General features: G+C 37.1%; 1 protein-coding gene across 1 annotated transcript in view; it reads right to left on the reverse strand.

Annotated features, from left to right (window-relative positions):
• utp20 (UTP20 small subunit processome component) overlaps window positions 1-8,284 on the reverse strand; it is a 58,051-nt gene extending 49,767 nt beyond the window's left edge. The window contains exons 1-10 of the mRNA XM_063006473.1: window positions 8,234-8,284; window positions 7,877-7,957; window positions 6,040-6,106; window positions 5,796-5,928; window positions 4,425-4,613; window positions 3,951-4,032; window positions 2,550-2,687; window positions 1,968-2,123; window positions 1,089-1,235; window positions 532-666 (exon numbers count right to left, since the gene is read on the reverse strand). Coding sequence (XP_062862543.1) covers window positions 532-666; window positions 1,089-1,235; window positions 1,968-2,123; window positions 2,550-2,687; window positions 3,951-4,032; window positions 4,425-4,613; window positions 5,796-5,928; window positions 6,040-6,106; window positions 7,877-7,957; window positions 8,234-8,284 — 1,179 coding nt within the window. The remainder of the gene's footprint in view (window positions 1-531; window positions 667-1,088; window positions 1,236-1,967; window positions 2,124-2,549; window positions 2,688-3,950; window positions 4,033-4,424; window positions 4,614-5,795; window positions 5,929-6,039; window positions 6,107-7,876; window positions 7,958-8,233) is intronic.
• Window positions 8,285-11,646: the final 3,362 nt, after the last annotated feature.

Consider the following 11,646-nt stretch of genomic DNA (forward strand, 5'->3'; position numbering starts at 1 on the left):
AACAGAAAATGTTACATTTTGGAAAGTAAGCAAATGAATGCAGTGTGGGAATCATGTAAATTGAACTCTACACAAAACATACTTCTTGTTTCTGAATGCCCATAAGCACTATTATTCAGTACTTGGTGGAACATCGTTCTGCCCTAATAACCTCTAATATGCAATTTTGATAAGTGCTAACAAGCTTCAGATAGGTAAAATACATATCCTACTTTTTAGGTTAATTTGCTGTACTTTTCAACTAATAAAGACTTTTATGCATAGCTAGATTAATTTCCTTCGGGATCATTAAAGTATCTATCTATCTATCTATCTATCTATCTATCTATCTATCTATCTATCTATCTATCTATCTATCTTTAAATTTAAGATTTGAATAAATCTTTATTTTCTCTGGGTAGTTAAACATTTCTGATTGCAACTGTAGACCAGGACATGCTGTAAAACTCTACAGAAACAACTTAACTCTGGTCCCTAAAATATAATTATTATTATACTAAAAGAGAAACAACTTGATATAAAATCTCCCACCTTTTTCACCAGATCTTGAATCACAGTGGCTGGTAGAGATGTGATCTCTCCCAACAGAAAAGATGAGACGACTTGGAGGAGCAAACCACAGCAGGAGTAGGATAGTCCAGGAGTCTGAACCAGCTGAAGTAGCATCTGCATAAGCAAACCATTGGAACAAGATTACTGTAAAATAACTGAATCTTGGACACATCTGGGTGTTCCAACAAGAAGATAAATCAAAATACATATCACAACTACAGTAGGTTTGAAATGGCTAAACCAAACAAAATAAGCTTTTGAAATGGCCCTGACTATATATGTGGACCTTGCTATAATAACATGGTTTACTTTTACTACTTCAGCCAAGGGACACTGGTAAAAGTATAACCATTGTGCCAGAGGATTTTAAACTGAACAGATTGTGTCATATTTTGCAATTATTCTGTCACAAAAACGGAACAAGGCAAGACTGATCCTTCCCAATAAAAGTCTACATGTCAACTCTACATGTCAAGATTTTAGGCAAAGCAAATTGCATTAATGTAAATCAAAGCACAGAAATGCAGCACACGTACCTCACAGACACACTGTGGCTTGGTAATTTTTGCTCCTTTTCGGTGCTCGACCAGTGTGTGGTAAATGAACAAGATCCGCTCCAGGTGCTCACTGGCCTGATCTGGAGACCCACCTTTCAGTCTCAGCAGCACATCTTTTATACAAGCCTGAGAAACAAGCCAGAAATAAATCAATTATATTCACGTGTGTCCCAAAAAATGTCTATTTAAAGCAACCACCTCACTTGCTCATATTGTAGGTGTTGCTTATTGGACCAAGGAGAAAAAACAAGTACCAAACTTCTTATCCTTTATTTAAAAAAAATATTTATGAATACATATGTAAAGACAAACAAGTATTCAAGCACTTATGTTTTTGTCTTGATTATCTGAGGGTTCTTCAAAAAGTTTCCACACTTTTTTAAACTCTATTTATTAAGAATTTCAAAAACAAATGACATCACTTTTCTACATAGTCACCTTTCGATGCATTTGTTCCAGCGTCGTACCAACTTTTAAATGCCATCAGTTTTTGTTGAGTGCCTAGCCACTGATGCACCACTGCTTTCACATCATTATCACATGAAAATCTTCTTCCCCTTAAAGCTTATATAAGTATCCAAAAAGTTGGAAATCAGATGGTGCTAAATCCGGACTATAAGCTCTCTCTCAGACACAACCAATTACTACTCCTCCCACCCTCAATGTTTCCAACCAAAACAGGCCACCAATCCATTGCATAGCTTAGACCTATTTTGTTTAAATGTCCAGATTCTCGTATAATGAGATTCAATTATCCCATACTATGTTCCCATATATCATTCCATTCATGTTTTCCTTGATGGCAAGTATCGCTTGCCATTGTAAATTCACGGTACAATTTGTGCAATCATTTTTTACCTGCAATGAATCCCAAAGTACAAGAAGATGCTCCTTCTCCACATAACTGGCTGAAGACTCTGCCATGTGATCCAGGGCCTCTTTAACAGCATCATAAGTAAGAGCAACATCACCATCTTTAGCAGGGCCGAGCTTCCTCAAAACCACTGGCAAAGCCTGACACAACACATGAAGAAAAACCCAACACAGTTATAAACAAATAAATAATGCTTTGCAGAAGAGTGAGTATAAACTGTAACTTATCTTAATTATTTTGTAGTAAAAATGTTTTTAATCTGTAATTTGGTGTAATGTGTTCAGAAACATATAAGACTAGTTTACTAGCTGACTGTTGATTAGTGTAAATGAAAAGTGAAGATTTTAAACAAAGCTTATGTTAAATTGGGGTGAGAATATGGTTGCAAATTTTGCCAGTTATTTTGAAACGATACATGACAAGCTTATAGTGTCACATCTACATGTTAAATACATTACAGAGTTTCATACAGACAAGTCCTAATATTATGTAATATATAATGAAAAACTGTAAAAATGAATAATTTTGCGTGTTTATGTATTTATGTGCAGTAAACATGGACTTACAGTATTGGCGCAGGAGTGGAACATGTTGCAGACCCCTTTACACATTTCAAAGATGAGCTGCCCCACTCCCTCTGATTTCTGAGGGTGCTGATCCAGATCCTCAAACATCATTGTAAACAAACTGTCAAAATCTGGTACCTGAACAAAAAAGGGAGCCATATTTATTGACACAATGTATAACTTCCAGCAAGTAAGTTTCAGAATTATTGGCACACTTGATAAAAAAATGTACAATTTTAAATATATATATTTTTAAAATGTGGACACCCCCTTGCAACCAATTCAAAATATATCTGCCGCCTGGTTCACATCACCACTCTGCTGTGTTCTCTTCACTGACTTGCCTGATGCTCGCCTAGACAGTCAAAAATGAACCAGCACCAGTCTACCTTTATTGAGTGAACTCATTAATCCCTGTTCAGTGCCACGCAACCTTCAAGTCACACATCTCGCTCTTCTTAATCCTCCAGCCAGAACTCAAGCAAGACACGCATCAAAGCTCTTCTCTGTACTAGCACCCAAGTGATGCCCATTAAAACATCTGAGTCTCTAACTTCAAAAGATGATTAAAGACCCACCTCTTAACTAAGCAATAACATGCACTCACTAATTGTCTATATTATAATAAAAAAAAAATAATAATAAAAAAATAAAAAAAATTAAAAAAAAATCTTCCACCTATACCTTTGTCTGCATATAGATTTGTATCTTTGGACTGTTGTACTTGTACTAAAGTAAGGATTTTTTTTTTTTTTTTTACTGTGAAGGTGTCTGCTAAATGCCATAAAGGTAAATGTTTCACCAGTCATTTAATAAAAGTGTCAAATAAATCAACTACTTAACTTAAGCAAATTTATACCATTGTATCAAAACATTGTTTAAAAAAAAAAGAAAACACGTCAACTGTTTCCTAAAAGCTCTATTTATGACTCATCTGACCAAACAAGTCTAGAGCAGTGGTCCCCAACCACCGGGCCGTGAACCGGTACTGGTCCGTAGGTCATTTATTACTGGGCCACACAGAAAGAATAAATAATTAAAGATTGCTACAAGATCAATTACATTTCCAAAACCCTTCGGGTGTTATTGTCTCCAATCACCACTAGATGGGAGCAGCGTCTCGTTGCATCGAAAAAGCTTAAGATTCACACTGATTTTCCATTCTGTAGTTATTCTATATTAAATCCTCCCACCCCCACCAGTCCATGAAATTATATCTTACATTTCCGCGCTGCAAAAAATGTATCACAGGTACTTTTAATTACATTTTCAAAAGGTTTTCGATTAAAGTTGGATTTTTAATATTTATAATACTTTCTGTGACATTTTACCTATTTAACACCAAGGGTTCCAGTAATTCTAAAGTGTTAATTCTAAACAGTGACAAATAAACACCTTTACCTTTCTCATCAGAAAAGAGAAGCTCTCAGCAGCAAAGTTGCGAATGTGTTCTTTCTTATGCGCCAGAAGTTTACTGTAGAGACTGAAAAAAATACACCAACATGTAATCAAAACCAGAGCATGCAAAACACCACAAGTGCATCTAATGTCAACATTGAGTTTAAATGTGTGCTTATGGTCTCCAGTGTTACCATAATTGCTATTTATTGTGTGAAACCAATGCCAGTATGTCTACATACATATAAAAATACAAAGTAAAAAAAGACACTGTGTATAAATGTAAAGTCAATATATTTGTATGGTTATTTATATGGTTTAACACTTCTTTTCCCTATTTTTAACTAACTGAATTATTCCAAAAATGATTAAATGATTGTTTAAAATCTTATAAACAGATTAAAATAGCTCTATGGATAATGTTCCTCAAACATCGTTGTCTGTGTACTATGGCATCCTTGGCATGCTGTTTCTCACCTGTATATCTTGTCCATGTCTTTCACCATCAGTCTCCATAAATACTTGTACAGGTAGGAGAGGCAAGTGAAAGCCCACTCCAGCACCTCAGTATCCTGGGTCTCAAGCACTGATGTAATGATGATGAAGAAGTCAGTAAAGTGAGGGTAAAAATCTGTCTGGAGGTCACGTGCAAGCTGGACCACAAGACTATAGAAAGAGAAAAGACTTGAGTTATGATTGTGTACATGTTGTCTGCTATTTAAAAGAATAAAAAGTGTTAGGTAGTGCTGTTAGCTGGTTTGGAAACTTAAGTGGATTTAAAGAATGATACTTTAAGAAATTGAGTTTTGTGTGAGTAATTGTAAGGTTTGTTTGTTTGATTTTTAACACCATGTCAGCTGCTATGGCTATCATCATGACTGAATAAAAGGTTCCTGAATAAACGTGGGGAGTCAATATGTTTCTTTATAGGAATACATGGAAAGAGTTTATATGGATTAGGAGTGAGTTTGGTGTGTCCTATACAACATCTTGTATTAATAAATTAAGTTTATTGGTGGTAAATGTTTCCCAAACTATTTGCTAAGCTGAGTAATTCTAAGGCAGTAATTTCATTATCTGTAGCTCTGACACCACACACTGCCAAAATGACCAGTACGAGTGATGCTAGGCTTCTGCCATCGTTATGGAACGATTCATACTGTTATAGATTTGTGTTGCTCTGTGACGAAATTACATCACAAAATAAATCAACAGTAAGATAAAATCAATCGTGTTGAATGCAGTTAACACTGACCAAACTTAAGTGTCTCATTGTTAAACAAACACTGATATAATGCCGAATGGCATGGTGGCTCTTTGGGTAGCTTACTGCAAGGGCGGGGTTCAATCCCTGGAGTTTGCATGTTCTCCCCGTGTCTGCGTGGGTTTCCTCCCACAGTCCAAAAACATGCAGTCAGATTAATAGGAGACACGGAATTGCCCTATAGGTGAATGGTTTTGTGTATGTGTGTCTGCCCTGAGATGGACTGGCACCTCGCCCAGGGTGTTACTGTGTGCCTTGCGCCCATTGAAAAGCTGGGATAGGCTTCAGCGACCCTAATTGGATAAGCGATTAAAAAAGTGAGCGAGTGAGTGATATAATGCCAATAAAATGCTGATAGTCAGCATTATTTCCTTTGGTGTACAGAAGTACAGAAAATGGCAAAGCTGACATAAAAGGTGCTGCACATCAAGGTGGATGCTAGATTTACTACCCACCTCTGGTCACAGTCTGTGAGATATTTCACATTCTTCTTGTGTTATCTCTGGGTATTTCAGTTGAAATAAAAATGTGGTAACAACGTTTTAACATGTGATATAATTATATTAATGTAGAGAAATACTTACTCTAACAAAGGTTGAGAGGCAAGGCTGCTCTTCACAGACAGATGAGTCTTCAGACACTCCACTATGGCATTTTGGTGGAACACCAACATGTGAAAGGACTGACACTTGTTCGACACCTCTCTCAGAAAGGCAGCTGTAAGGAAATTAATTGCAGTCTTTCAGCATTAACAGGTTAAATAATCAAACAAATGAAAGAATAATCAATTCATTCATCTACAAAAACATTAACAAAAGTGATACTTACTGAAGTGATCTGTCAAATTTAAGTCTCTCCATTTTGTTAAACCTTCATAAAAGTAAGTGTCCACCTCCTATAAATAGAGAAAAAAGGCAAACATTAGCACAGATTGCCCATTATACATAAATTTAAGAGTTTCACAAAAAGTGCATGTATATTTATGAGGAATGCAGAATCTGTTGTAAAGTCATGTTAAGTAATGGACATGTAAAATATGTCCTGGTTTTGGTATCTGCTTTAAAAGAGCTTACAGCTGCTTGGTTTCATTTACAGAATTCACTTTACAAATAAGTGTAGTTTTTTATCATTTTCTTTGTATGTGTTTAATAACTCTGGGTAAATGTTTGCTTGGCACCTTGCTAAAAACATTTATCAGGAGTACCAGAATTAAAAAAGTCCTTTTAAGTCAACATGGCTACAGCCAGCTGTAGCGAAAAGGAGGCATTACACTGGCATGCAACCGCAAATTTGCAAAAGACACTTCATTTGCTTAAAGTGTACAAAACATACAAACAAACACAGCCAAAAATAGTGTAGTAAACAAGATTATGTCGAGATGTGCCCAAAGGTACATTACAAATCAGAACAGCTGGGGGCAAAACATTTCAATATACATGTATTTTAACAATAATTAAACAGGAATCCTTTGTGAAAGACATAAAGGTGAAGCTATAAAAATCTTCTTACAAATTGCTAAAAGAATAAAAAATAACAACACTATAATATTGTTAAAATAGATAGGGTCAAAAAGTCAACTTTACTCAAATTACCGCTTTCACAATAAATATCTAAAATCATCTTTATAGAATTTGAGATTCAAAACTCAAATAAGCACACCATGGGTGACAGCAGCAAGGAGAAACTTTATGTGAAAGAAATCTTGAAATATATACTGTGTATATATATATATATATATATATATATAGTTATTTATTTACAGATCTTTATTATTACTGTTATTATTATATTATAATACATACCCAACTAATCCTATTTTTATTCATATGCTTATTACTATTACTACTATGTATATACTACTATGTATATAAACATAATGTAAATGTAATGTAATCATATATGTAAATAGCTATAGTTATAATCTACTATTTGCACTTCTGGTAGATGCTAACTGCATTTCGTTGCTGTGATGACTGATTGATCGATCAATCTAGCTATCAATCAATCGATCGATCCATCTATAGGCTTTTACTTACTCACTGTTTTAACTGCTTATCCAATTAGGTTCACGGGGTACAGTGGAGCCTATCCCAGCTTTTCAATGGGTGCAAGGCACACAGTTACACCCTGCACGGGGCGCCAGTTTTGCAGGGTAGAACACACACACACACACACACACACACACACACACACACACACACACACACACACTCACCTATAAGGCAATTCAGTGTCTCCAATTAACCTGACTGCATGTTTTTGGACTGTGGGAGGGAACCGGAGCTCCCGGAGGAAACCCACGCAGACACAAGGAGAACATGCAAACTCCGCACAGAAAGGACCCGGACCGGCCCGCCTGGGGATCAAACCCAGGACCTTCTTGCTGTGAGGTGACAGTGCTACCCACCGAGCCACCATGCCGCCCTATAGGCTTTTAACCTTTTTAAACTGTATTGAAGATAATCAGTGGAGACATTGATGCTGGGCACATGGCAGCCAGTCAGGATGTGACATAACATTTATAATTCCTTGCTTCCTATGCAGCTGATCATATCGCCCATTTCTGATTCAGATCAAAATGAATAGAGTTTAGATTACAGAGCCAGTTTAAACTAAATCCGAAAAAGTAACAACCAAAATCAACATTTAGTGCAGTTGAACTCACCTCAGCGTAACTGCCAGTCCGATCAATCCGGTGAATGACATCAATGTTTACATTAGCAAGTCTCTCAGAAAACGTCAGAAACTGAAACACAATCATTTAAAACGTGTTAATGTTACTAATAATATTATATTTGCTAGAAACACAGCATGTGTGTAAGTGTAAACTGCATTATACACATGAATGAGTGCACGTTTTAGTGTATAACAGAATCTAATTTAAACATCATGTTCATGACATTAGTTTTAGAAAAGTAAATAAAAGTAACTACACACGTTTTACTTTTTTTATACTCTACTCACACTCATGTGTACTCATGTGTTAGCTACATGCTAACTGCTATATGGTAAATAAACTCACCCGGAAGGTGTTCTCTGATTTGTGGGAGAGAGGTTTTACTTTTAACTTCATGTTTACTCTGTTTTTGTTTACAAAGTTCTTGAAAAACAACAATGTAATTAAAATCCACAACTTTCAGTGAAGATGCTGTTGCTACACACGCGTTTCAGGAGGCCGCCATACTGGATAATGCCATGCTAGCACTGGATTCAAAATAAAAGTCCTTAAACGTTTAAAAGTACATTTACATTTCTGGCATTTAGCAGACTCTGGGGCGGCACGGTGGCTAGGTGGGTAGCACTGTCGCCTCACAGCAAGAAGGTCCTGGGTTCAATCCCAGGAGTTTGCATGTTCTCCCCGTGTCTGCGTGGGTTTCCTCCGGGGCTCCGGTTTCCTCCCACAGTCCAAAGACATGCAAGTGAGGTGAATTTGAGACACTAAATTGTCCATGACTGTGTTTGATATTACACTTGTGAACAGATGAATCTTGTGTAATGAGTAACTACCGTTTCCTGTCATGAATGTAACCAAAAGTGTAAAACATGACGTTAAAATTCTAACAAACAAACAAAAAGCAGACGCTGTTATCCAGAGCGACTTACAGAAGTGTTACAGACATTACCTTACTCTAGTTTAAGTAAACAACAGTCCAAGAACACAAATCTGTTAGAACCAAAGTTATTTTTTTCTTTGTTTTTTTTGTTTTTTGTTTTTTTTGCAAGAAATCAATAAGAGCATTAGTAAGTAAGTAAGTAAGTACAAGTCAGCTTAAGTGCTGACTTAAGCTTAAGAGGAGGGTTTTTATTCGTTTTTTAAAGACAGCAAAAGACTCGGACAGACAGAGGAAGCTCATTCCACCACTTGGGTGCAGGTACAGAGAATAGCCTTGATGCTTGTCTTCCTTGAGTCCTGGGTGGAGGATCAAGTCGAGTGAGACTAGCGGCTCGGAGGTTGCGTGGTACAAACCGGGGTTTGATTAGAAATAGCGCGTAAATAGCAAAGTGCAAGCAACGAGATAAGGTAAGGTAAGGTAAGAAAGACTTTATTGTCATTGTAGTTATACAACGAGACTTTGTTTGGTAGCTCTCAGTAAGATCAGCAGCAATAATAAAATAAACATAAAATAAAAGTATTAAAATAAATTAGAAAAAAGTACAAAAAATATAAAATATTAAAAACATGGTACAGCACAAAATAAGCTAGAAATTACAAGAAATATGATAGATGAGTATTTACATTGTGACAGGTAGTAATTATTATCATTATTAATTAATATTATTGCACAATGGTATATTTATGTACAGAATTTAAAGTGATCTGTGCTTTAATAGCAGCTTGGAGAGGGCAGGGTTCAAGACAGTTTGGTTTGCCGTCTCAGTAGTCTGGGTGGGGGGTGGAGGTGTAATGGAGGCTACAGCTCTGGGGAAGAAGCTGTTCCTTAGTCAGTTTGTTCGGGTCTTAATTGTCCTGAAACTTTTGCCCAATGGGAGGGGGACAAACAGTCTGTGACCTGGGTGAGTTGAGTCCTTGATGATGTTCCTAACCCTCTTATGCAGGCGGCTAGTATACACTGTGTCCAGTTTTGGGAGCTTGGTACCCACAATCCTCTGCGCAGTCCTAACTATACGGTCCAAGTCCCTGCTGTTCTCGGCCATACAGCTGGTGTACCACACTGTCACACAGTAACAAAGGATGCTCTCTGTTGTTCTTCTGTAAAAATTCACAAGGAGCTGAGTGGGGAGTTAAGCCTTTTTGAGCTTTCTTAGGAAGAAAAGTCTCTGTTGGGCTTTCCTCACCAGGTGGGAGGTGTTAACACTTCCGTCTGGCAGGAGACTCAGGACAATAAAAACGAACACAACCAGACATACTAACAGCTTTTTTCCAAGAGCTGTAACAATTCTTAACCACAGTTGCTCCCTTGGATAAATACTTATATAACAGACCAGACAGCACACGGACTGTTAACATGCTACATGTCATTCATGTGTATTATGTGTATAGCTATTTGTACTATTATGTGTATTATTTTGTGTATAATTATGTATATTACTATGTTTATCACCAAAAGAAATTCCTCGTAATGTGGAGTCCCAGGAATTTGATGATCAAAGAAGGGGAGGAGGGGGGAGAAAAAAGAAGAAAATCAAAAGAAAATAAAGAAATTTGAGAAGAAATAGAAAATGCAACATTTGAAAAGTTATGCTTTAAATTATATATGAAATCGTACGTTTTGTTTGCATTGTTTCTTATGAGCTGAGGTGGGCTTTCACTTGCCTCTCCTGCCTGTACAAGTATCGATGGAGACTGATAGTGAACAAGATATACAGGTGAGAAACAGAGCATGACAGGGATGCCATAATTTACAAACAACAGTGATAGAGGAACATTATCCATAGAGCCACATGAATCTGATTATACGATTTTAAACAATTATTTGATCAATGTTTGGAAACATTCACTTAGTAAAAAGTGAAGAAAATAAGTATTGAACCCAGGGGCGTAACTACCAGGGGGGCGGGGGGGGGGCAGGTAAACTGGGGCCTATGGCCCCCCACCGCACTCGTTGGCTGCACTCGCCAGGTTGTTATTATTATATTACAATATTGTAGCGGCGTTATGTGAGTGACATTCAGCTCAGCACCCGGTTTTAAATGTGCGTCAAAATATACAGTAAGTGCACAGCAAGGGATTTTGCGAATCTGTGTAACCTGCTTAACGTTTTATATATATATATATATGTGTGTGTGTGTGTGTGTGTGTGTGTGTGTGTGTGTGTGTGTGTGTGTGTGTGTGTGTGTGATAAACAATCATTTGTCCAGTTTTCTCCTAGTTGATGAAAGCTTTGTGTGAATAGACTTCTTAATGGAAATAAATTGAAGACTTGCCCTCTTGACTACATGCAAATACCACTGGTTAAAGCATGCCAGTAATCTCTATGCCCCATTATAACCATATGATCAACGCATCTCTTAGTTTTGTTGTTGTCCCTACAGCTGTTATTACTCCAGCCCTCAAGAAGCCAGGACTAAATCATGAAGATTTTAATAATTACTGGCCCAAATCTCATCTCATTTTTCAGTAAGATGCTTGAGCATGAGTTGAGAGAACACCTGACCAACAACAACCTCTTTGAGCAATTTCAATCTGGGTTTAGAGTGCACCACAGCACTCTGGTCAGGGTCTTGAATGACTTGAATAATTGATGGCATCTGACTCCCCTGGATCTCACAGCTGCGTTTGATACTGTGTCCCATCATATTGTGCTACACAGACTGAAGGATTTGATCCGCATCTGTGACACTGCATTAGCTTGGGTTGGGTCAAACACTGATCAGCCATAACATTAAAACCACCTCCTTGTTTCTACACTCACTGTCCATTTTATCAGCTCCACTTATCATATGGAAGCACTTTGTAGTTCTACAATTACTGAC

This window comes from Trichomycterus rosablanca, chromosome 1 (genome assembly GCF_030014385.1).
Source record: "Trichomycterus rosablanca isolate fTriRos1 chromosome 1, fTriRos1.hap1, whole genome shotgun sequence".
NCBI lineage: Eukaryota > Metazoa > Chordata > Actinopteri > Siluriformes > Trichomycteridae > Trichomycterus > Trichomycterus rosablanca.